The following is a 27932-nucleotide window of genomic DNA, read 5'->3' on the forward strand; positions in this document are numbered from 1 at the left end:
AATTGGTATTTCTTCACTGGCATAAAATTTTCCCCAGCGGGATGGTAATTGTCTCGTGAGGTTCAGATTGCAAAGACAGGAACATTCGGCGCCAGTCATTCAGGAGCCTATGGACAATTAAACCTATCTGTATTTTGCACAGCCTATAAAACGAAGTTTTCGGTCTGCATAAGGGCATAGACCTTTTCGGCCAAGCTTTTCTCGCTACCGATCGTTCTGGCACACTTCTTGGAGTCGCATGTTATATGGCCTAAAACTTGACTGTATGTCTTGGTGGGCCGTGGCGCGGTAATGGCCCAATATCCAATAATATAGAAAAATGGCTGCTTGAATTCGCGCGAATATGCATAAATTTTTGAAAAAATACGCTATGATTTATGCTAATTCACGAAATAATTTTGGGCCCCCTTCGAGCTCGGGCCCCCCCCAATTGGGGGGTTTGGGGTGCGGCAGTTACGGTGCTGAGCACAGACCGACACCGGCTATTGCGTGAGATCCGCAATGACGTAGGTAGGCTAAGTATCAGATCAGCGCGCATCTCTACCATACTCGACCTCGAAAACGAAATAACTGCCTAAATCATTGAGTGTCAACTTTAAGACTTGGCACCGTGTTCGATACTAAAATCCAGACATACCGTGCGAAAGCTCATGACAGATCTAGGTATGGAACATCGTTGAAATCAATAGAGACCAATAACGGCTTTTGCGTAAATTTGTTGGCGATAAATGAAGAGTCAGCTCTTACTCGACTTTGGAAACGAAATTACCACCCACATAGTTCAGTGACAAACTTAAAACTTGTTACAGCGGTCGATACTAACACTTATCGTGCCAAATGTCATGACCGATCTCGGTATAGAACATCGTCAAAATCAATGGAGACCAATACCGGCTTTTGAGTAAAATCTGTTTGCTTTACTATGTACATGATAGATCAGCACACACTGAACTTCGGAAACGGAATTACTACCATTATCTTTAAGTAGCAAGCCTGAAACTTGGAGCAGTGTTAAATACTACCTTCACGACATATCATACCAAGTTTCAAGAAATATCATGGTGCGAAACACCGTCAAAATCGACCTATTCCAGCAAAGGTCGACTCAACGCATATTACGGTAACCGAGTTCAGATATAGATACGATTGTTACATCACACCTTAGGGGCTAGCAAGCATATTTGCCCCGGTTGCTCGGCCATTTTACGAATAGGAGAGAGTAAATCACCGTTTCTTTATTGTGCGCGGCTTTGAGAGAATAGATAGTGAAAGCTTGTTATGAGCGCTACCGGGGCAAGCCCCGGCTAGGCATTCACAAAGCGAAAACACAGAAGAGAATTCGATTTTCGCAGAGACTTCGCTATGTATGGGCGTTTGCAAGCGAAAGCACAAGAAGAACGCGGGTTTCACTGTGATCTCGGTATATATTGATTGCTGTGCGTCTATAAATGGTTAAATTGTTATTGAACAGAATTTTAGGTGGGGCAATGCCCCAGTTGCCCTATAGGACGAGCCGCCACTGGAAATTACTGGATTGTTAATCCTTTTACAACCGACATAAATAAGTGTAATCTTAAACATATTGAGAAAGAATCGCTAATTGAGCTTTCCTGTGATGCCACCCTGATGTCTAAGTATAAAGACGAACCGTTGTCACAGTTTTGGATATCACTGAAAAATGAATATCCCGAGCTCAGTGATGAAGCTATGAAATTACTCTTTACTTTTTGCACAACATACCTATCCGAAAAAAAGCTTTTCATCATTATCCCTCATCAAGACCAAACAGAGAAATCGTGTGGATGTCGCTGCTGTACTTCGCCTAGCAGAAACTTCAATTGAACCACGTATAACACGAATAATATCGAAGAGACAGGAGCAAATTGCTCATTAACTTGAAGTTTACATTCTCGATTTGGAAGGGATGGCTACGGCACTGCAGGCTACGATAAAAAGATAAACTCGAGAAGAGGATTATTTCTCCTCATGTTCTCGTCATTGATGACTTACATTGATTCTTTAAATTTGGCACCATATTCAATTACAACCGTAGCCTATTGATGTTTGTAACTGAAATTATCATGATCATTTGAAAACACCGTGCACGTATAGTTTCAAGTTATTTCCTACATGTAGGAAAGGTCGTCTGTACTTGTGTCGTTAGCAAAGCACCTCGTGTTACTTTCGGAGATTTATCGCCATTTCATAATCAAATTAGGCTTTGTGCTTCCAAATGATCAGTTGGAAGTTTCGTCATATTTCAGTGATTTTACATCTTAGGCGTGGAATGCAAGGTATTGTGAGGTTTAGTATGCCGGTAGATGACAGAATATGCCAAAGCACTATTTCTGTGCTGTGTTGTGCTTTATGAGAGGGTGGTGGGGTGCGATTATTTCATTACCGATACAAATATATACATTTGTTTTCGATATTTGGTGAATTTTTGGTAGGAATGAAGTTGGCGACCTGCTGTGTAGTGTGTACAGCACCGTAACTGCCGCACCCCAAACCCCCCAATTGGGGGGGGCCCGAGCTCGAAGGGGGCCCAAAATTATTTCGTGAATTAGCATAAATCATAGAGTATTTTTTGAAAATTTCTGCAATTTTTTAAAAAATTTTTCGCGCTGCGCGCGAATTCAAGCAGCCATTTAGCTTTATTATTGGCTATTGGGCCATTACAGCGCCACGACCCACCAAGACATACCATCAAGTTTTAGGCCATATTATATGCGACTCCAAGAAGTGTGCCAGAATGATCGGCAGCGAGAAAACCTTGGCCGAAAAGGTCTATGCCCTTATGCTGACCGAAGACTTCGTTCTATATATAAAATACACATAGGTTTAATTGTCCACAGGCGCCTAAATGACTGGCGCCAAATGTTCCTGTCTTGGCAATCTGAACCTCACAAGACGAATACCATCCCGCTGGGAAAAAATTTATGCCAGTGAAGAAATACCAATTTGAAATCGTGTGCGTCTCTTAGTTTAGAAGCCTATGTTTGGGCGATTCTATATTTTTTGATATAGCAGACTGGAAGTCACGAAATAACATCATGTAACGAAGTCATATCAACGGGTCCGCCCGCCCGAAGATGTTTAATTATTATTTACGGGCCTTCCCGTTTTCAAGACACTTCACTCAGCTCTACCGGTAAATCTAATTACTTGAGTAGAGAGGACAATAAATTGATAGCATAATATATATGCAATCGCCGATCTGATTGACCGATTTTATCATAAATTATCGAAAATTTTCGCGCTTCGCGCTGGCTCACAATACAGTACAGATGATTTTCGTGACAAATGCGAACAACGTGATGGGGGGTCGTTTTATCACCCTATGGGAGCCCAAGACCCACGTTTTTGGGGGCCTGACGAGGTGCTGTTTCGTTCCTGCTAACGGGTATACGCCTGAAGATGTTTAATTATTATTGAGTGGTCCTACCTTTTCAAACACATCTCACTCAGCTCTACCGGCAAATCTGATTACGTGAGCAGAAAGAAGATAAAAATTGATAACAATATATGCAATTCCCGATCATACTGACCGATTCAATCATGAATTCTAGAAATTTTCCGCGCTTCGCGCGCTTAGGCGAGAAAGGCTGAATCACTAAACCAACTCCCAATGAATATGATAAATAGCGGTAAACAGTGCATCGCCGGAGGGGGTCTGGGGGGCGAAGCCCCCCAGAATTTCGGTCTATAACCCTATGGGGGGCCCAAGACCAAAGTTTTGGGGGGGCCTGACGAAGTGCTGTTACGGCCCTGAGTGTGTACCACGCCTTCTCACTGATATATCGTGACTCTCTGATGCAATCTTGAGGATCAGCGGTGAACAAATCGGAGAGATATTGATTTTCTCTGAAAAAGTTAGGCATATCGGGTCATAAGAGACCCCAGACTGCGATGTCATGATGGTGGTACCGGTTATGTAGGCCTAGGCCAGCATCATTACTCGTTTTCACGGCCCAAGGGACCTTGTTCTAGTCTTCGGAAGGTATATAAATCTGAAATAGGAGAATATATTGTCCAAATTGGGAAAAAGTAGCGTGATGGTTAAGCGTCCGGCTTCTTGGTCGTTAGGTCGTGGGTTCGATTCCCGGCCGGGTCAGACCAAAGACCTGATTAGAAACACTGGTATCCATGGCTTCCCTGCTTGGCGCTCATGCATTACTGGGATAGCGTGGAGGGGTGGTGCATGACTTAGAAAGCCGTAAAGGCTATGTGTGCACTTCCTTGTCCAGCGGCATATGCACATCATGCACTCATGGTACGCATATGCGCAGATCGTGTGTATGTGTATCATGAGTCGGTGTATATGCCGGAAAAACATCAAGGACAAAAATAAACTACGTCCTTCCGTGATCATATTTTGGGTTGATTTCCGTTTTCGAAGACCCGCCGGTCCGCCGACTATTTTTGGAAATTTTACCGGTCCGCGAGGTGAAAAAGGTTGAGAACCACTGCTCTAGTCGATAGTCGAAGTTTTGCTAGTGTGACGTCATATTCACTGACAATGTGTTCTGTTCATACCTCATCGTAAAAGCCGCTAGTGGGCGCTAAAGAGTGCCCGCAATTTGATCCACAAAAATACGGTAACCCTAGCCAAATATACAAATGCATTACCGAATGGGTTTATTGTGGAATGATTTGACACAACAGTGAAGCTGAGCGATAGCTTTAAAATGAATTATTTCAACTCATCTTTCGCGCGAACATCATATTTTTCATAAACTAAAATATATTTGTATGTAAACAATAATGGATACGTTTCCATTATTACGTGAAAAATTATCACACATGATTGGAAATACGGAGGTGATTCGCAGGACAGGACTATACGTATATGTATGTCGATATATTCCATGTGACACAGAGACCCAAGGTCATATATAAATCCTGACATTGATGATCACATTTCATAGTTTCCTCTCAATGGAAAACATTTTCCACAATCTTAAAACCCCAGTATAAAACTGTAAGTAGGGAAAATGTATAAATTCACTCGTATGATTTTGATCGGTCTCGAGATTGAGGTCTCCAATTGTGTTAACATCCCCGGATATTCGCGGGTGGTGTGCCGCCGTACCATACTGGTGTGCACATGGCAGAAGTGTTGCTGGTTATCATCCTTATAATATACGCCATTTTGTTTCCGTCGTCTACACTGGCAAATAGCACAGATCTCAGCGATATTCCCGGGTATTACAAACATACCGTTAAAGAATTAAGCTCCTCACAGTTCCATTCGCCAAGTCAGGCGGATGAACTATAATATTTTTGCTGTTTCATTCTTCCAGACATGCATTTCCCATATTTCGATGTTTTGATATGATGGAACGAATATTCAATTGTAGATTGCTTTTTCTTTTTTAGATTCAGTTGCTTTTGTTGAGTGGTTAATCGTTCGTTACGTTTTTGAGGCATCATATTCATATACCACAATCAATATTGGATTTAAATACACAATGATTGTCGTCATAGTCATTCGTTTCAAATGTTTCATTATTTCAATAATTCTATGTGATATTCTTTCAATTTCTGGAGCTCATATATATATTCGTCTCCAATATACATCTTCAATGCATGCCTCATAATGCTAGTCGTGTGTGATAGAATGCGTAGCCTACTTATATAGGATCTAAGTTGAAAATCAAGATAAGTCATCCGTAACGTAATATCATGGCAAGAAATATATCCACATGCACTACGTAAACAAATTCAACCTGGGGTGTGTGTGCATACGATACCTGAATTGATCCAGTGATTCGTCATTTGTTGTGATGTATTGTATATTCTAGTTCATCGTCATTGTCATAATGAGTCTTTAATAATAATTGGAGTCAGCGATACAGTCAAGACTCTATTCATATCGTGTACGATGATGAATATTTCACGATCAGTCGTGGTATCTCACTTTCGTAAATTGTGAAAAGGATTTGGATGTTTTGGTAAATCAGATTTAATGCTTAAAGATACTTGCCGGCTGCGTTTAGTTGTTTCTGCCTTGACACTTGAAGCTACGCTGTTGTTTTTATGCGACGCGTCACCAGTGTTATTTTGAGAATCGCGTATGTGCGATTGAGTATTGAAGTGATTCTCCGGCTAGCTTTCGAACTTCCATTCGGCATATCGCGATGCTACCTCATTATCGATGACACCCGTCAATAGTAAACACGCCGCGCCATTCCATGGCACTGTATTTTCTCAGTTCTATTATACCAACAATTCGAACGTGTTGTTTGGTTAGGCGCAACGCGCGACCGCAATTAAAATAAAATCAGCAATATTCGAGGCTTTCCATAACTATATATAATAATGGGCTTGTAATCGAGCGCCCGCGCAACTAATGCACCAGCGATTCCGCATGTATCGGAAATGTAGCCTCGGTATTGTCATTAATATTGGCTAATAACGCTACCTAATGGTGACGTCACATGCAGACAATGGCGAACAAAACCATTTGCGTTATAATCGCCAATCCAATAATGATCAACAACAACAACAACAACATGTAGAGTGTAGACGTAACATACCATCATTTTATGTCCCTCTGTAATTAGTAACTACGACTTCTTGAAAACATAACTGAACGTGTGGTGCGATATAGCTACAAGTAACCAACAAATCCAAGTGGCCTGACTATGCGAAAGGATTTTTTATTCTTTTGATCGATTTCATAGTTCAGGCAAGATACTGCGAGCCAAACCTTCTAAAACCGATCATTATCTGCAGGTCAGCATGGCGTGAGAAAGATTTTTCGGCTTCCAATGGTTTGGGTCACGGTTGTATGTGTCATGAAGGTCCGCCAGATTATCACTCCAAAGCCCCGAAGACATCTCTGAATCAAAAATATCACAAGTCTCCTCTATACAGATTCTAGAAATCGTGCGCGAATATTACACGGAGAAAAAACACACGAATAGAGGTCGCGATTCGATATTCAATTAATGTAAGTGCAGTCACAATCCATGGCGCAACATAAGGATACGAACCATGCATTTAGTTTCGTTTATTCTTACTGAAATGGGGTAGTCGTGATTTGTAATCGTAATCGATCTATTGTTTGCTTCGTATATCGCAGCGGTCGGGAACCTTTTTCGTCTGAAGAGCCATGTTTGCCCTATTCTCTATTTTAACTCCAAAAGAGCCATACATGTTAATCAATTGTTACGTCACAATTGAAAATTCGTGACGTCACGGTAGTACAAATTCCAACTTCCTACATGGGATTAATCGTGGGCGCCATATTTCTCTGTAAAAGCTGGTAGGCTACCAATCATCCCGTGGTAGCGCAATGCAATGTAAATAGCTGAGAATTTATAATAATTGATACTAATCTAATAGAACTGTAGCACTGATTCCAAAATTCTAAATATTGATCGACTTCTCAATTCGGCGGTAAACGCTGCAGTACACGCCTACATTTTAATGGCAGTACTATAGAAAGCTACTTATCAATGACGAACGTGGGTGGCAAAGCATTTTTGGTAATTTGGATTTGTAATTGGAATGTCACTTTCAAGGCAATTCATTTCTCTGGGTAGATCAGGAAGACAATGTGCATTTGAAAACTAGATCGTCATATAGGCGTCCCCATGTCATGCTCTTCTCTTTGATCAACCAACGTGTGGTGCCATCCAAGATTACGCAGCGCGCGATGCCGGGTATATACATCGAATTCGCGAGTTATGTTAGTCGCTGGCGCTACAGCAACTTAACTTTGAGGATTTTGTAAAGGGGTCCAAGCCCTTAAGCCTGGATACGTCACTGTCTTGACCTCTCAAATACATGTTTAATTGTTTATGCTTCCACGAGTATAATTATTCTATCCGTTAAGAAAATTTACTAACAAATTGCTGCAATATCGATAAAATAAAGTATATAGGGATGGTATATAGGGATGATGGAATTTGACTCCATAGGCATTAACTGAAGAAGGAATGGTGTATCTATTCTATTGGCTGTAGAAATGTATGTTTTGTGGACCTCGTTGGTCGTTATTATGCCACAAGTATAAATTAATCTTATCGATGGCGTCGTAACAACTGGTTTATCCATATAGATATAGGCTACGCGTTGTCGGCAGATATTTAGATCTTCGCTGTGTTGTTCGTTTGGTAATGCTTGAACGTTGCTGCTTCAAATAAAACACCTGATCATTTCAACTCAGCGGTTGCTTATATAAATCATAAATATAAACAAGCAGTTCTTTTGCCTTTTTGGTAATAGCGGCTCACAATATCCGTATTATGTGGATAGCAGGCAGGTTATACAATACACAATTACACATACTAGTGTGGAACTGATCGACAAATTCTCTGGTCCTATTCCGATCCTGTTTTTTAAAGCTTTGGTCCGACTCCGAATCGTGATCCGAGATCCGCTCCTAAAAACTCCGATAATAATTATCTACTCACAGGATGGTATTGAATGCTGATTGAAACAATGCAAACAGGAAATTAAAAACACAGAGGTCAAGCCCAACCCTTATCTGAAGTAATTATGCCAACTTACATTTATCATGTGGTTTATTTCCATGAACGTTTCACTTTAACTATTGATTCGAGGGTGGAAGAGGGTAAGGCTGTCCTATTCTTAGTAAAAAGCACTGATTCGGCTCCGAACGGGCTCCAGCCAAAATGAGAAAATCCGACCGGATATCCAATCCGGCTCCGGTCCATGCCTCACTCTAATATATACGTGTGTTACGTTACGAGACGCACTAATCGTTGTCGCAGCATTTAGTGTGTATTTTTTATTGCCCGATGATCTTCCGTGAAGGTGGAACCAATTTGATTCCTCCAATCTTCAGTCAATATATGAATCTGTCGTCTGCTATCCACTTACATATCTTGTTGGGTTGGGCCGTAGCTGGTATGAACATTGGAATGGTTGCGACAAAGTTGCGCAATATCTACATATATTGTGCCTTAATATTCAATTGACGTCATAATTTTCAAAAATTTATTCTAATATGGTACACAGACTGATGTCAATTAAAATAGTTTAATAAATGTTGTCATCAATAATTGTCAGTCACTCATTACTTTTTCCGTGTATTCGTAATCTAAATGGACGAATGCGAGATTTTACTGTAACGTAATAGGAATTGTAATGTAATCGACTGCATTGATATTGAAATCACCCCATATCTAATAGCTATATGCCATATACGTTTGACAAGTGAGTTACTGCAGATGTCTGTATTGAGGTTTATCGTGTTTATTCAAAATAGGATAACGTGGTTGCTAATGTTGTTATAGCTTGGTAAAATTGTTAACCTATATGCGGTATATATTACCGCCATATAAAACTCTGCGACATCATTACCATAGGCCTTTGCTAATAACTATCGCATCACGGTCGAGTATAAACATATCAGTTATTACGGGGATAAATAGCAACAAAAACGAGCTTTGGCTAACTTATTACAAAAAAGGAAGAGAAGTCTGTACGCATTTCACGCACAATAAAAATTCTTTACCTTTGAACTTTCAACTCGTGCTCCAAGTGTGCAAGACCGCAAATAACTGCTCTTTGTTTTATGGAGACGCGGGGTTACGGTTTACCGAAGAAACTCAACAGTGAGTGATTGATTCAATTCGGTGCTTTTAAGTATTGATTCCATTCGACAGTTTGTTGGACCTCTAGCGCTGGAAGAATGATGAATGTCGATGAAAGTCAAGCTTGAACGATATATATATTATCCTGAAACTTGCGTTTTGCGCAACGATCAGTATCTATTGCGACACGTAAGACAGTCATTGTCTAAATCGATTTTCATGGCACGTGCAGACTGAGTTATAAGAAATTATAACGGGCAAAACTGCTGTAATACGAGTAAGCCTATATATTTTGTCATTGATTTGAATTTTTTATGTAGTCGTGATAAAGATGAGTCTTTGGGAAGCCCTCAAATCAAACTGCGAAAAGCAAGGAAGGTTGCGAACCTATCTTACTACTTGACGAGCTTCTTGGAGGTATATAACTTCAATATACAATTGCATAGTATACTCATATTGAAATGAACCCGATTATTTTCGGCACTCATCAGGGGTAATTTCAATATGAATATACCATTCAATTCTATCTTACTATACAATATACATATATATCGCAAATGTATTGCATTGTATCGTTTACAGAAAAAATGCTTCGAAGGTTACGAGATATCGCTCAAAAACAGGCACGCCAAGTTGATGTAGGCCGACGTAGCAGTCTTGAGTTTTATAAAAAGCACCAAATTCCTGACGGCCCACAACGAAATTGACACGCTTCTGACAACACCAGTTGACTTTGAAATGCAATATAGTGTTAGGGATTAGGCTTTTCTCCATGTGTGCTAAGCCAAACGTTCCCTTTCATAATGCATAACCTTTGACACGCAGAATTAACACCACCATTCGTTGAAAATAATGCAACTGCATGTTGAATACGATCATCACGAAACATCAGTGGCGCATGGACACATCTTCAGGCGACTACCAAAGTGATGGGTTTCCAAATTTTTAATAGGACCTATCTACTCTTCAAAATTTGGACCGATCGTTTTCATCTTTAACATTTGCGTTGACCCAATACCACGAAAGAGACATGCAGTTTTTCTTCCATCCAAAATGTAGAGAGATAATGCTGCCTCGATACGTCAAAAGATCAAGGCACAACGTGTGAATAACGAAATTCTGTCCTACTTTTTAGCAAATAGGAACTCATAATAAGGCATATATTTATGTATAACAATGTGGGACATTTCAAAAATCATATCTTTCACTGATATTATAAGCATTGTGATCAATAACCATTCGATGCACGAACGAGAATGCTGCTTCCAGATGTAGGCTACTTCTTCCTACGAATAATAGGCTGTATATATGCTAAGTGATTTATATATTATACATCTATTTATTGATTTCATATCGCTTTAACTAATATCTTACCCTGGTTACTGTCTTTGTTATATATTTGTGTTTATTGTTTTCTTCTATGTTGCAGACTGTCCAGTGTCCACTCTTGTATTTAAAAAAAATAAATACACTCGATTACTTCACTGCTACGGAGGTGACAAGTAACAAGACTTTTATATGCCATATCGTCACCTCCGGTCAAAGTTTTATGTTTGGCGAATCAATAAATGTCTGTCTGTCAGTCTAACTATTAAATGAATTGGATGAAATAACTTGCATCTAATTACTCAAAATTACGTTTATTCGGCGGTCAGTAGAGCGGGTCGACAGTATAGTCGGTTAAAAATTGACCCAAGAGGGGAAATTTATTTATAATATCCATCCTTTCAGAATATTCTTAAATGCAGCGATAGGACTCAAAATTATGATCTACCCAGGTTAAGGTGAATAGTTCAGTGAAACGCTAGGACTCAGCAGGTATGGCTCCGTGGTAATCCGTGAAACCTTTTATGCTTTGCTCTGCTGAGTATTTGCGATTTAGTGGCGTTAAATTCTACTTCATCAAGGCGATCGGCCAATGCTGTTAGGCTTCCTGCGCTTGCCGCATACTTGATCCTTCAGATTCTCACGGCAACTTGCGTCCATTTTGATACGACAAGCGAATATTGTCTTTGCTACCATAGAGCGATTCCATTAATATATAAGACTTGGACTGTAGCGTGACAAATTCTGATCTTTTCTACTCTTTACTAGCCACTGATAACGGCCGGGTATTTATTGATGCTTTGCGAAATGCGATTAGTTCAAAGACATTCCCTACATCTCAGTATTCATACTAATGCGACTCGCTTGTGGTACTTGCAAGTTGCAAAACACATGGCTGTTTTGTTAACCCCTGATTTGGTGTATGGAGGGCTCATCTAATTTGACTTCTCACTCCATACCATACCACCATGAAAGTCAATTCCATCACAACTTTCGCGCGATTGAAACTATGACAATTGCTAGTCTCTTAAACCTTATTACAGAAATTATGGAATATTTATCCGCGTACTATCTAGACAAGTTACGGCAATACAAAGAATTTCGCTCTGGTGTTATCGCACCCGATTACAACTTAAACCCATGTGTACATTGATAAATGTATACAAGACCTCATGGTTTTCTGGCCACGCAATAGATTTTGTACATCAATATTCGAAATCGTTCGTTTATTCGATGAGTTTGCAATTCCTGTCACGAAATAAAAGCACCGATAAAAAGAAATAAAAAATATCCGCACGACAAGGTATTGAAAAAGAGATGAAACCACGGGTGACCTTACACGAGGGACGGATCGGTATAAGGATTGCGGATATCGCCAATACTGTTATAACTATAAGAAACGATCTACGGCTACGTTAATCATGGTTTCGACTACAGTGTACATTATCTATTTTGAGGTGACTGCAGGTTCGATTTCCCGCCAAATTCATCATCAAACTTATCGACGCGGTGAGCTCCGCTGCTGTGCCGTCGTATGCGGGTGCATATTGTCAATGGACTTTTGCCGTATCTAATTTCATACCGGGGAAATGTATCGATTAAATGACGTGTAAGTCGTGTCGGCCGACCTCATGTAAGTATTTTCTGGATTCGGCGGAGGTGCTGATGGCATCGTCGCGAGGTGTTCACCGTATTCAGTAACGGTTGTGGAAGTCTGTATGGGCGAGAAACCAGGGTATGCGGACGGGTCTTTGGACGGATTCAACTCGTATCTTGAATTACTATTGTAAAACGAGCCCGGATTGCCGTGATACGCGGGGTTAGACGGGCAGTAATAATTTGCTGACATTCCTGCATTCGGGGGTAAAGAGACAGGGTTACCGGAACCGTATGGAGATATCAACGATCCCGGTCCGAAGGTAGGATACATAGATTTGTATTGCTGCGCTTGGGGTGGCGTGCCACGATCGTGCAGTGGACCGGACGGGTCCCTACCCGACAGGTGGACACTAGAATGGGACGGGTGATTCGGGCTCATGTGACTGTGCGGGTCTCCCTGATGGAGCGGGCCTATGATATTATCGATTCGGAATACTTGTCCGTTGATGGTTGACGAATTCGGCGGTAAAGGGTATTGTGATAAATGTGCATGGGGGTGGCCGACAGAGTTGGCTGCTAAATACGCTGATGCTGGATGAGCTGTGTCGTAATAGGGTCCAGGTGCGTGCGTCTGGCCAACGTATGTTTTGGATGAAGTGAAGGCGCTTTGCTCTTGTAAATAGGAGTTTAACATCGCCTTCTCGGTGTCGGTTCTCTTGAACCGCTTTCTCCTCCGCAAAAATGATCCATTATCAAACATATCCTCGGCGGCGGGATCTAGAGTCCAATAATTTCCTTTGCCAGGCTTGCCAGGCTCGCGCGGTAACTTGATGAAGCAATCGTTGAGGGTGAGGTTGTGCCTGATGGAGTTTTGCCACTTCTTGTTTTGCTCGCGATAAAAAGGGAATCTGTCCATTATGAATTTATATATGTGGCCTAAAGTCAGTTTGCGTTCTGGCGCGCTGGCGATAGCCATCGTGATCAGGGCGATGTAGCTGTACGGCGGTTTACCCCGTTGTATCGGTCTCTTTCGACGCCTGCCAGAACTAGTGGTGGTTACTAAATTGTCCTGTGCGCTGTTGCTTTTGCCGCAGTCGTCTTTACCGCTAGGCTCATCGCTTGCGTTATCTCTCGTGCAAGTAGTGCTAGAGGTGGTTGGGCTCTGATGTGAGAGCGAGTCATAATCGTGAGCTTCATCGTCGTGGTCTATGTCTTCATCGTCGTAGGGTTGTTTCTCTGACGACAAGTCGTTGGCGATGCTCTCTGATTCGGAACCGGTGTGGTTGTCTACTCTTGGAATTCGATCGGACGATTGTGACATCGGATCCGTTGCGTAGTTACTTCTGCTCGGCGATAATGCGGAATGGTGTGAGCGCGCAGCGGGAGACGACGTGCTCAACTGTTGCCTTGAGTCTTGCCAGGGAATGTATCGGGTGTTGTCGCCCGGATTTACGTTATAGCCGCCGTTGCGGCTGTTCTGTCCTTGCATGACATCGGCACCAGCAGGCGACATGTGTAACTGCCTCGGGGGCGTACCGATTCGGTCCTTTTCGAGATGGTGAGTGGGCGAAACGTATGATAAATGATGCGACGGTGGGAGTTCGGCTCGCGGACTAAGTGAGTGAATATCTCGAGGATTAGCGTCTTTTCGTTCGTAACAGGATTCGAACTTGCTATCGTACCGCTGGCATCGATCAGCGGTCAGTTCAAAGTGCGAGGGTTGAAGGGCTGACGGTTGCCGGACCTGAACGGAAAAATGGAACTTCAAAAAATTATACATCACGTATATAGAAGAAAGGCGTCGTGGCTGATAACCATTCTGTTTTGAGTCGGATTTGTCTTCAGATAAATGGGAAGCGCGATCATATTTCGTACAAGGTGCGGTGGAATACTTGCGTGGAAATACCCGCGCGAATTGTAAACCGATAACACGAAAATTCATCTCCTCCATCACGCACTCAGCTTATCATTATCAAGCGCTATAATTTTAATCTCGTTTGAGAAAGCAGGGGTATTCAACCTGTTGGCTGCTGTTTCCAGTGTGCCATAGAGCTTTGCATGGTATGCAATGCAGTGATACCAAAAAATCAAGTTATTATGAACACATAAAGAGTACGACAGGTAAATTGCAAACAAGCTTGACCTGATGTTACGTTTGTGAAATCATTTGTCGTTACAATTTGGTGGTATGTGTAAACATTTTCATCCCCGTTGAACATAATGTCGGTATGGAGTCAAAGTAGCTTGAGTCCAGTTTACGCATTTTGAGAAAATTAACTTTATCTAAAGTTTATGTTTTCCTTCGGCCATGTCTTGGCCATAATTAACCTTGAAACGACATGATAAACATGAACATGACCGGAAAAAAATGAAGATTTTTAATTTTCTCAATAAGTGTAAAATGAACATAAGCTATAAAAACTTGATTTTTCTATACAATTTGAAAAAAGGATCTCTAAATGACATACGCTGCTCATTCTCATCGACTGCATCCAGAATAAAAAGTCATTAGGATGAAAAAGAGCAACAAAATTCCCGTAAAATTTGAGTTCAGTTTCATTCGATTATTCAGTTGTGTTCCTGAAACTTGGTGTTTTTCATTGAACGCCAATGCAGCAACTTCATTTTTTTACTAAATTAAGTGGGCCACGAGCAAATAGGTTGGAAACCATTGTAGTGCTTTATAGTTCATGCGGAATTCTATTATTAGCACTTGCAGCAAGTTGAAGCATCGTTTTAGAAGAAAAATATTTGTCTTTAACCATTTGACTATATATACTTTTAAAATGAATAAAAGCAAATAAATATGCTACGCTGCTGTTGGATACGTCAATTTCGCAGCAGCGTGAATGGCCGTAATAGTTTATCACTCAGCAATTATTGGACAAATAGTGTGATGTAGCATATATCATGGCCCCAAAATTGAAAGTATTCATCGCTTACCTTTCTTTTCGTGCGCATATACGCTGTACGCATTAAATCATTGCAAACAACACTTTTTAACATTCACAAGAAAAGAACTTTCGCACGACGCTCGGTTAGCGATGCTTTCATGATGGAATGAATACAATGAGATGTGGAATTGAGAAAGAGGGTTCGGAACAAGTTTGTGTATATATACACACGGAATAAGAAATCTCTTCCGGACTATATGGTTTTAGACAACTATATTAACGAATGTCTTCCTCTTACGCGGTGCTGCTCGGATTCTGATATGCAACAAAATGGCGGCTGGTAGTTCGTTTTGACTGGTGTATGTCAAACTAAGCGCGGCTATAAACACATGTATTGTATATATCCTTTCACGAACCTTACCCTTCATGCAAGCCTTTCACATTTTCCTGGGCTATAGAAACCATTTGCTGAGCACATGTGCAACGCTCAGGCCGGCGTGGCAAGATTGACATGAGGTGGAGATAATGACTGTTTATCATACTACGCGGGTATTATTGAAAACCGCACTAATTATTATAGTTTTTTGATTAAGGTACAGATGAAAAATAGATTATACGCAGCAAGTCAATATTCGGTGTTTTGGGTTCGTCTGCTAAAGGAGTCATACTTTTCACGCAAGAATCATCCGTTTTCGATTGTTATCTCTTTGACTTAATCTGTGATTAGGACTTAGCTGTTACACACGAGGGGAAAGAATCATTTTGGAGACATCTGTCTACAAACATTGTTTTACTAGCGAGGCAGAATATGGTCAACTGGTCACTTGACGTTAACGAATGCCTTGTCAATCTATCATCTAATCTTTACGCGAGCAGCACTAAACACCACTTCAAGTATTGGGTTTGCTGTTTAGCTGTATGAGTAAAGCGTTCTTTATCATTCTCTCAGCATACCTTCGTGGGTAGAAGCAACCGGGTGTCTTGCTACGCAATGCTGCACCTAACGATAGACGAAACAAGCCTGTAATCAGTCAAATTCCAATCAAATGGCAATGATCTGTGTCCAGCAATTCTGGAGTTTATTACACGGCCGTATCATTCTAGATTGCTAGGCAGTAAGTCGTATGCGACAAAATAAGGTCAACGTCGCCGCTTGTATGCGCTCTCTCATACGCCACATGAATGTTATTGAATTATGTACTTGTAATCTGTGGTTAAATAGAAATCCTAGGAATAAAATTATATTTTTTCCGTGTACGATATCTGTTGATCACACTTGATCCTTTCTATTAGGTGTAATGCCTAACACGCATATACGCCGATGTAAATATTGCGCTTACCCTTATCGAGCACTTGGGTACGATGGGTAAATGGCCCACTGGAAATGGCTAATGTCAATATGACCCACAAATTCTTGAAATAAAACCATCGGTGTTATGACGTCACAGTGTAGTCGGCTATCTGAGAGTATGTCTGTCTCAATATTCCTATGTCGCAAGCGGGGCCTATATATTATTCAGGCCTTAGGAAAACACGTCTACAGCTTCTATATTTCACAACGACAAACTTGAACTATTGAAGCATGCGAAAAACCAGAAAGCGATAGCCATGCCTCAGTTCAAAACACATTCATCGCATTTCAGATAAGATACATCGAGACAATAATCACCCTGATATTTAGCAACTAAATATATCAATTGAAGGCGTCTCCACATCTACCGGGCAAAGACGAGATTGAAAATGTGGTTTGCCATGCGTCTTCTCTACAGATATTTTACCAAAGCTTGTCGCCCGTGGTTATAATATCACGCCCGATCTGTATGTCCTCACCAAGCTTGTAAAGTAATATTTGCATTTCAGGCCCAAAACATGCTACAGTAGAGCAGATTGCACGTTGCGTGAAGTCTACGACGTGACAATAGCGATAGTATCTAATAGCAAACACATTGAGATTTAATTACGACAACAGTAAACCACTATAAACTGTTTGTAGTAAGACGTTGTGATGGGATTCATGAGCGTAAAAGGAATGTTGATTATTCAATGATATTATCTTATTATGAATAGTGGCTCACAAGATGCTATTATCCAATGAGTGGCGGTGTGTATTATGCCCACAAATGTCCAGGCCCGCTATCAGAGTAGCTTTTCTAGAGCAATGTAGTCGAATAGAAATTGAGGCCAGACATAATCAACAGACACGATCGTGTATAGCAGGCTCATGTTGGAGTATTTTTGGTCAGTAAGAGTAACGAAGTACTTTCATTTTCGAAGTACATTTGGCCTACTTGAAATACCTACTCAAAATATGTTTCTAGACCGCTGTTTCAGGGTTTTTGAAGCAAATGACTTATCGGACTTTGTGAAGTAGAAAGTGGCTACTGAAGAGGTTTTCATCACTTTACGAGCCTTGTTTTAGTCCATTTTGAAAGTGACTCTCCTCCGATTGTCTGACAATAAAACTTTGCGGAGCCTCGACCAAATCCACCTGTTACATCTATACTATCTTGAGTACTCTTCATACCCGTCATTTTATGTCTAGTTGAAGTAGTTCCGTCGTATTCTGCAAATTGCTACATCTACTGGCAATTGAGTAAAAAATTTGCGACATTACTGCTACATCTATATTACTTAACTAACAATGTTGCCAACGTCCGCCATCTAAAGCATTGCCATTATGAAGTTATAATAAATTTACAGGAGCATTAATGTTCAACGAGCAGACTTAGGTGACTTTTAAGTTCCTGCCACAGAAGTTGCAGCACCGACGCGTCGCGGGATCGACCTCGGCTATGGTATTCCTATACTGAAGAAGTAAAATGTGATCCCACTACACGATACTCATTGCCACCAATCAATGTGTGTATAGGCGAGGTCTTCCAAAAGCCGTGGATAGACGATGCAAACGAACTAGCAAATTGGGATTGTAAACATCCTATCGCTAATACGATTAATATCACGCCCCTCGTCTTCGCTAAGATAGGCCTACTTCGTTTTATTTCGAACTTTGAAGATTTCAAATCATTGTCAAATGGGACCTATGTTAGCATATGCAGAGAGCTTTCTCGATAGAATATAGTGGCTTTTGAATTATTGGTATCGTGCGGTTGAAACCTCAAACAGCCTGTAGTGGAGTGCTGTAGCCTATATGGCTCATGCGAATTCAAGCAACTTGGAGGGGGGCAATGCCATGTAGAGGGATTCTTATTTATGTGGGTTTTGCACCGTCTAAAACACCATTAGATTAACTGACGGATCATTCGTATTCTCTATTCTATTATGCAGTATTGAAAATGTATTTGCTTGCTCTCAGCCAAAACTCATTCACTCTCTAGATACTTTGCACACGATAGAGCGGATGTTGCGGTTCGCTTTTCACCACGGGATGCCGCTCGATTTGTTATCGAGAATGAGAAATATACCGTGGCGGTGGAGCAAGAAAAACAATCGGTAAATTTGATTGGCACCTCTTGAAAAGGCATGTAAGTGGAACACACCGGGGCATGCCTAGTACCATTGTGTTAAATGGGGTAGGCAGTTGGCATTACTCATAGCGATATGACCAATGTTGATGAACGAAAATTGACATGGGTAAGTGATTACGATGTTATGTAGGGTGGTCTAATCCATCAGTCCGCCAACATAAGTATATTGTGTATATCATACAATGTATTAGACAACACTCATCTTACTAGAATGGAGATCGATAATACCGCAAGGAATTTGCGACAGATTATCAACCACTCGAACGTGGGTACCTGCTTCCAACCCAGGATATCAAGCCGCAAGATTCGTGGACCACATGGGTTTTCTAGGGCATGCGTACTAGACTCTACTGTGCCTCAGTCAGAACTGCTGTGTGGTCAATTATGTGTCAAAAGTAAGGGGTGGCATACATGCCCACTTACGGCCACAACGAATGCATGTCCCAGGGAAACTATTGGTATCACTCTGGGTAAGTTAAATAACACTCTCCATAAGTTACGTTCGAACGCATTTATTGAATACAGAGCGATAGTGAATCGTATAGAAATCAATCGGGCGATCTCGTTGGACAACAAAACGAAACTAAGGAGAATTGAAATAATTGAATGTTTCAAGAAACTAGCAAGCTCTTTAGGCCCAAAATTGTGTTTATAAATAAAATTCCGTATGTCCAACTAAGTTGGGTGATTAGAAGACGCTGGGGGGGGGGGGTAAATATCTCCTATGTATACCTTATATATCTTGTATTTTCTACAATTCCAACCACTGCAATGACGTGTTATCATGCATGATCTCTATATAGGGCAGCGCGATTGCAGCAGAAGGACAATATAGAATTGCTGCATTTTTATATAAGGCAGACCTGATTCAACAAATGTTTCCATATTAACTAACAGGATTGAATCCCTAGAATATGAATATGCGAGACGAACAATTTTCTCGATTTAGAGACATTATAAGGGAATTTACTGAGATATCATAAAGATAATCGCGTCAATATGCGGGTAGTCGGAAAATTGTAAGTTGTAATCCGTACACACGCCTAACTACAAATAGAATTATAGGTATTTCTACGATTTTTACTTCCATTTGCAACCTCTCTGCTCCACCCGGTGACTCGTGATAAATATATTGAATATCTTTGATATAATACGCTTTAACTATTTAATAACTTGTCGCAAGTTCCAAATTAAAATGATCCTAATTTTCGTCAGTAATTTTTCAAAAATAAAATACGGCATTACCATTGAACTGAACGTCAACTGCTTATATCTAATTCATGAACGCTTTAAAACTTTCTTGCCCGGACATATTTTATTTGGTGTTATATCACTCCAATCTGTATCACAACGAGGATGAGGCCTACAATCGATCATGGTGAGGTATTATCGAAATATTCGCTGACCATAAAAGTAAGAAACCACATTATGGCTGCTGTTTCGATGGGACTTATGCTTGCTTGTAACTCTTATCACCGAACAGACCGCTCAGTAATAGTTTTTTTTCTCTATCTTTACGACATTTTATATCGCGGATATATCGTGGCGTGGAGAGGGGTCATTTACAGTAATCCCTGGTCTTTGACATTGTTTTGACCCCGACGGCCCCATCAAATCCCTTGAACATATGGGCGATGATGTATCCGACTCAGTAACGAATTTAAACATTGATCATTCACCAGTACACAAATGTCAAAATGAATCATCTAACTATTTCTAAGCTCATAGGCGTCGTGGCGAAATATATCAGTGTAAGCTAATAAATGCCTAAGAATTACAATATTTTAATTATAAGTCAATGAACCAAACCATATTGGCACGCTCTTACTTGGGAAGTACATGGACTTCCTTAAGTAATGCAGATCTATGACAGTCACAATTTCATATATACTTTGCCTCTTCGCATTGTGTAGAGGGCGTTATTTTATCCACGGATTACTCGCACAGGTGCGTTCTAAACGCCGCTAATCTTACAATGTGACATTATTCGGAATATAATATGGTAGCCAGGATTATTTTGTCAAGCCCCAAGATTTGTTAGTATCGCGCTGGATTCAAAAACGGCGTGAAAACTGATACGTGCGCGAACGCGTGCGACGGACACTTTGTTTGCATATCGATTCCTAAGTAAACGATGCTATTTGGTCAGGTATCACAAATCAAATACCACTCAATATTCCAAAACTAATCAGTCTATTTAGGCAATTACTGTTACAGAGAATGCGCTTTTAACGGTATGCATCTCACTTACGGCACGCCAGAGTTAAATAAGATTTACTTAGATCTCGTTTCAAGTTTCCGTATCCAAAAGACGCCCCGGAACAATCCAATTAAGTAATCCTTATTTAGTTTGTTCCTCATAATCACGATTCATACTCGTACAATATTCAAGGAAATAGATATGTGGCTCATTATGATAAAACCGCATTGCCGTACTATCACTTCGATATATTATTCAAACAGCCTCGTGTGGACAATTAACACTTGCATAGTCGGAAAAAGCTTAGGCCACATAGCGAGATGTTGGTGAAAATAAAGGTTTTTGCATTTAGAATTATATATCTACAATGGAAATTTAAAAAATTTGTGATAATTTTAACTTTTCACGGAGAGAGACAATTGTACAACGTTTTGTTTCATCGACACTCATGCAAAATTAAAATTAAATCAAGTGTAGACGTATCTGATTTAACTATTAGCTCCCCCAGGCCTGGTGCACAAGATCTTAGTAGTCGAGCACCATAAAACCCCTTATACATACATACATACATCAAGTGCAAACTCCATCTTTCAAAGTCATCTTAAATCACGCGTCATTTATCAACATGACACAGCATGTATCTTAGATGCTCAGGGTTCATATTCTGTAAAGTATCAGTACGAAACTCTTGTATAACAAATTAGGTAGCGAAGTTTACCTGCATGTTCTACGCATCAGTTCATTCATTCAGCCAGATTGATAGAATTCCAACGACAATATTTCACTACCACTACCACTAAATTAAATATAATGATCAAAATGATTTTGTTTTAGGAATTTACGCAGTGACTAATTGATGAATTTTTATCCCTGATAAGAGTCACGGCCAGTCGCTCACTGCAAGATTCAATTGAGCGTGGTATGATGGGAAAGTTATCTATTCAACAGTTATTTCATTCCCAAGAATTAACCACCATAATTTGACTTATTAGTTGGTAAACCTATATAAAAAATCCCTATTCATATAATCCTTTTCGAGGGTCCCTATGTATCGCAGGAGATCCTTGAAAAGGCATCTTATAGCGAAAAGTAGCTACGATTTTTCGATTTACTGTGAAGAGGGGAACCAGCGGTTAAGCAATACCGGTTATCACGCATGCTGTGTATTCTATTATCACACATTAAGATATTCACAATCAAGACCTCCGTCATCGTGATATTTAAATGCTGATAATGAATAATAATAAAATATAAGTCAATATAGTTTCGAGGAACGCCAAATTCGTAAACAAATCCCCTGGCAAATGTCCAATTGTCCATTCTTCTGAATTAAACTAGTGCTACCGAGTCGCATAGATATTCTGCGTCACTGTAAAGCAAGCAAGATTCCTACCTCCGGATAGAAGCTTAGCATTTTATGTCTGGTCGCTTTATTGGATCCGGGGTGCATACAGTATTATAGCAATCTTCCGATGATAGCAACAAATACTCTGATACCATTAGGTATAGTTCTCAATGAAATTCAACCTTTTGAATGACAAAGTATAGTATCTTTATATCGTGCACATATCTTGCAGGTAGCCTATATCTAGAACTAAACTTGTTATTTATTCCTGAAATACAATTTCACCATTCAGTCGAAACAAAATGACTTCCATACAAAATGGCCGACGTGGAGAACTTGGCACTGCAAGACGCGCCCTACCTCGACGCCTTTTAAAATATTGACCCTCTTCAAATATGGTTAATCCTTATTCAACACAGAATCTACTACAAATATATGATTGTTATTCTCGAGACATCTTTCGGACAACTAATCCACGCAGATTTCTACATATCACAATTATTGCAACAAATCACACCATTCCGCAACTTTTACGTTCTAAATCTGAGAGAATTTGCCCAGACACAGTGAAATTGCTTCATTACTAAACCGAATTCTGTTATAAACTTAGTCTGACTAAAACCTCGGCAATACACAGAAATGCTGCAAGTCAGTCGAGTAGGATTACCAGTTGCCCAAGTTTCAATATTAATCTGGTCGCTATCGAAATCGGATTTAGAGCGAGTGGCACTAGATTCGAAGTGCCCTGACCGCTATAATTCTCGCAGGTCTATTGTTCTACGAGAAAGAACAAGTAAAATTAGGTTAGATACGCGCCGAGCCACTTCACCCGATGTAAGATCGGACTATTTTTCATGTTTCCCCACCTCGCAAAGCTCTCCGTTTCGCTTGGACGAACCCCTTTCTTTGGCAAGCGTTACACTTGTCGGACTTGACGTTTCCACACAACGAGGGGCCTTATTCGTCCGCCACACCATAGATATGTTATACGTCACTGCTCCGTAGTTTCGAGCCAACTAATCATGCCGTACGAAAACGGAAGAATCTTATTAATACCATACGAAGTAGAAGACTCGCCGGCGTACTGAGACCGCTATTCAACCGATTAAGTTGTACCGGTACTGTTCATTACTCACTAAACGCTCACAATCTTTTCTCGTCAATAATGGATAGCAGCGAAAACAATGTGATTTAAGTATTTAAAGCATTTGACTAATTTTTACAGGGGGCCCCGAGTGGTACAAAAAACAAAACTCTTGAATACTGAAGACGAAGGGGAGAAAGATGATTGTTACGTGTTAGTGCGTCACAGAACTCGAAGTTTCTGTATCGAACAGTGTAGGATGTTGCAGATCGATGGTGCGACGGTTTCGTACATGATCGAACTCAACGATACCATGTGCTATTGTATTACCCTTACATAGCTCAGACGATTCATTAATCGTTGTACAACCCTATCCAATAGCATTTTCTCGCCTTTGTTTGGCAATGATTTAGTACGCGCACGTTCACCATCATACTATTATCATTTGCTGTTATAGAAAAGCACGGATTTCTTACCTCGTGGTTAGGTAGATACAGGGGCGGGAGTTGTACTGAGCCCCTCGCGGTATCGTGCAAGTTACTCATGACTTGATTCTGTTGCAGCGACTGGATACACTCGAGTCCATCGGATGTATTTTGCCGCGATTTAGATTCATTCATCTCCGGGCATGAATACAAAACGTCGGTGCTGGAGATGTAGCCGCCGACGGACGATGTCCAGTATGCGTAGGGAAGCTGTGGTGATGACGAATAGCCCGGATCCGGTTTCGGGTCTTGGACAGGCTTGTTACTTGCACCTCTGAGTTCGACAAAGGAGCCGGATACGTTGATGGGCGCTGAATAGAAAACAATAATGTCGTATGAATTAATACTCAACAAATCCCCCGTTGAGATGATGGATGAAGCTAACTTAACGAGCAACGGCATAGACGCCAGTTTATATTACTAAAGGAATTACATACTCCAACGTAAATACTCGAATGGGGCTCACTAAAAGGATACGAATTCTTTGAATGACATCGGTTCTCGCGACTGGACAGTGGACAGACTGTAGGACTAAGTATAAACAACCAGCCGTATATGGTTGTATTCTATATAATGGGGTAGTATCTGTAGGTCCGCATGTTTTCAATTTTACTCGTCTTGGCAGAATTACCGCGCTTATTTATGAAAACATAGCATATCGCTTGCATGACTTTACTGATCGTGACTATCGCGATTAAACAATAAAGATTTGTAGCAGTCACAGTTTGCCAACCAATGTTGGTTATATCATTTGTGTCATCAAATCGACATAATTTCCGAGAATGGTGGGTATAGCAATGATTTGCTATGAATATTTTGATACATACTCTAATTTTATATACACCCAGTATATTCCCAATAACACGACACTCGGTGATAAAATGAATATAGTCCACTTGTATTCGGAGCAACATCGCTGTATGTATCCCGCACCATTAAGTACTCGAGAATCCTAAACTACTGTGGACACACGCGTGTCAAATTATCCTATGTAGTGGCTTGGATTGGCATATTGGCTTGCACTCAAGCCCAGTGACTGACCGTTACACGATCTATATAGCTATCCACATCAAGATGAATCTGCTAATCGCTTGCTCACAGTTTTGGATTACATTCGAGCCGAGACGCCTAGAAATTCGAAGCGATGGACGAAAAATTATTTCCCACCGCGAGTCTGCGGTCGGTGGTCGTGTTCCGTCATATATTGATTTGAATCACCCCTTTGGAGTGGATTCAAAACCGATAACACATGGATCTTCCCATATTTCTCTTTCAGTCTTCATTGTTCACTTACTGCGATACTAATTCATAAAATAACCGATTATTTTCGATTAAGCCTTTATTTGACAGTCTTTAAATATTTCGCGGGTCTGAACAAGTGTGATAATGTACGGTTATATATCATCAAAATGATGCATGCATTGAGCAAGAAGTGATGGTTGGAATGCACGGTAGGTGTATCTGCAATTATACTCACGATTAGGAGTGAGACATACCGTTCAATTTGTTATAAGATCCCGCTGTTTCGCCGCTAATGACGGGCTCCAGTGTTGCCAAAGATCCCACTGTGTTTGTAGCGCTGGGCGTTGCGTGCATTCCGGGAGCGATGCTAGCCGTGACAAATGAAGATTGAGAGATTTCGTGGTTGGCGACATTAATGTTCAGAAGTGGATTCGATTTCTCTTCATTTGTTGCGCTTTCGAAGGTTAGCGTGGCGGGGTCAAGAGATGAATTTGAGCCCTCCGTGAACGGGGTGGCTCTAGTCGCTGACGACGCCTGGATCAGAGGCTCCATCATTTCTGAACGGTAACACACGATGTTCAATACTTGAAACGCACAAATAGCATAGTAGTAACGTCGCTTGTCACCATGGAATTTTGTGTCAATTGGGATATACAATGTACAATGGACTGTACTCTGTGCATTCATTCACTCACTCATAAAACCATTCATAGTCCAAAATGGATGCGAATTTGACGGGAATTTGACATGATATCATGTCACATGCAATACACTATAGGCACGAGCGAACAAATATTTGCGACAAATTCACACTCCTAATATAATTTACTGCATCCAGTTCGATAATTACAGGCGATTTCCTGTCTAACAATACACACAAGTCGGGGGAAACTGTAAGTTTGAAAAATAATTTCGCGCTCTAACCGGGCCGATATTTACCGATTTTCGCAGCAAGCATTTTCGCGAAAGCAAATCATATCGCATTTAAATCCTCGCAAACCTTGCTTGATAAGGCAAACTTCGTTTACCCAATTCCAGCTATCGTGAGGGACAGATATTTGTGGATTCTGGGTCTACACAAACGGTGCAGTCTTGTCTCCATAACTTCAAACTTTTCACAATCATAATTATTACATGCTGCACTGAACCCTTATTATTAGTAAACGATATTTGTAATAATTAATTTGAATTTTGTGCCCCATAATCAAACTGTCCTCGTGTAATAAAAAAATATTGGAATCGACATTTAACGAGAAATTGTGTAGAATTAATGATAGAATCCGGGTTTACCCAGTTACAAGACAGTACTTTCATTATAGTTTTCGGGTGCAACTTTCCTTAGTTGTTGATCCCAAAGCGACATCATAAACTAGAATTTCAAACCTACGAGCTCTATGCTTTTTCACCCATTCATTTACTTTTTAGGTTATTATTAACGCAATGCTTCGATAAAGCTTTATATTGTCTTTCCGATATCGAGTACAGAGGGAAATGCATATGTTCATTACATTGGATTTATATAAATTATTATTATGACCAGATGCATGATAGATGTCTCTCGGTTTACGGTAAAATGTCGATAAGCGCCATATCATGTCGTGCATAGGCAGACTCCAGACTGTTGTATTTGTAAAACTAACGAATCCCGATCAATGACACTTCTAGAAACCTAAAACCTACAAGATCTGAATGAAGCTATCCAAATTTTGATCACGTAATGAGCCATAGTGATGAAAGTGATAATAGTATTTGGACAGTCGTCTTAATCAGACAGGCTGCATAACAATATAAAGGTTATTTTTGGTGAGTATAGGCGGCTTCTTGCAATCACAACAAACGAAAAATTGAGAGCGTGGAGTAAAAACAGTTTACTTACTCGCTTTTCTGTAAAGGATAAATTTTCTCTTAAAACATCAAATTCCTTATAACCTAACCGTAATTCTTCTTTACGCCTTGCTACAGAAGGTGTCAAAATGTTCCAGGCTACGGCGTAGCAGTCAGACTGAGTTATATCCACAGGTTTTGCAGCACAATAGATTTAGATAAGATACCTGCACGCATCAGAGAATTATTCTAACGTTATGCAATATCCTATTTAAAAGTAAATCCTGTGATGTGTTGTTACCTGAATACGTATGACAGCGTTGCGGTTGTGACTACTACCTGACCGAAAGCTAGAATATAAACCATTAACATGGTTTATTGTCGTATTCTAATACTCTCGTCACATCGTGATTTATAAGCTCTTGAGATTGCGAGATGAAATGATAATTTTAACCGTTAGCGTTGCCTCCGCTCTTCTGAATTTCAACTATCTTTTTTCCTCCCGACTATATTACGCGATGTCCTGCCTTTGTCGGAATACGCCGCCGATTCGCGACACGCAATCGAAATTTAAATGATATTTATGGATTCAATTTCCGTTTCTGTCAACATTTATACTCGACTTTTAGAGGCGAATTTCGTTTTTCACGTAATATCGCAACGACATATGACGCTAATTATTCGCGTGCTCTAGTGTCACACCTGTGAATATAGGGTGGTAATCTATGGCTCTTTCGCTCGCTTGAAATCGTTGATGGGACGTCTTGTTTTCATTGGAAATTTATTGAAGTATTTCGATGACGAGCTAGTTGCTATAAGAGCGCTCTTGACGAACCATATATCGATCTAAGGTGGCTTACAGAAATGCCAGGACTAAAG

At 40.5% G+C, this 27932-nt stretch overlaps 1 protein-coding gene and 1 long non-coding RNA gene across 3 annotated transcripts; one reads left to right on the top strand and one right to left on the bottom strand.

Annotated features, from left to right (window-relative positions):
* Positions 1–9366: 9366 nt before the first annotated feature.
* On the top strand, positions 9367–14970 carry LOC145458305 (uncharacterized). The gene is made up of 2 exons (XR_013921107.1): positions 9367–9986; positions 10395–14970. It is a non-coding gene; the product is annotated as an uncharacterized LOC145458305 (long non-coding RNA).
* LOC145458290 (uncharacterized) lies at positions 12107–27883 on the bottom strand. Of its 2 annotated transcripts, none has more exons than XM_080336626.1 (4): positions 27164–27883; positions 25484–25786; positions 23979–24298; positions 12107–14238 (listed from the first exon to the last, which is right to left on the bottom strand). In XM_080336626.1, exons 2-4 carry the CDS (start codon positions 25782–25784, stop codon positions 12472–12474), a joined length of 2388 nt encoding a protein of 795 aa, XP_080192752.1. In that variant the 5' UTR covers positions 25785–25786; positions 27164–27883; the 3' UTR covers positions 12107–12471. The 2 variants fall into 2 exon arrangements, with proteins under 2 accessions (XP_080192752.1, XP_080192751.1); XM_080336625.1 differs by having other exon boundaries at positions 27106–27882.
* Between the last annotated feature and the right edge of the window lie 49 nt (positions 27884–27932).

Source organism: Botryllus schlosseri, chromosome 16 (assembly GCF_051294905.1).
Source record: "Botryllus schlosseri isolate E-star chromosome 16, Bs_hap1, whole genome shotgun sequence".
NCBI classification, from domain to species: Eukaryota; Metazoa; Chordata; class Ascidiacea; order Stolidobranchia; family Styelidae; genus Botryllus; species Botryllus schlosseri.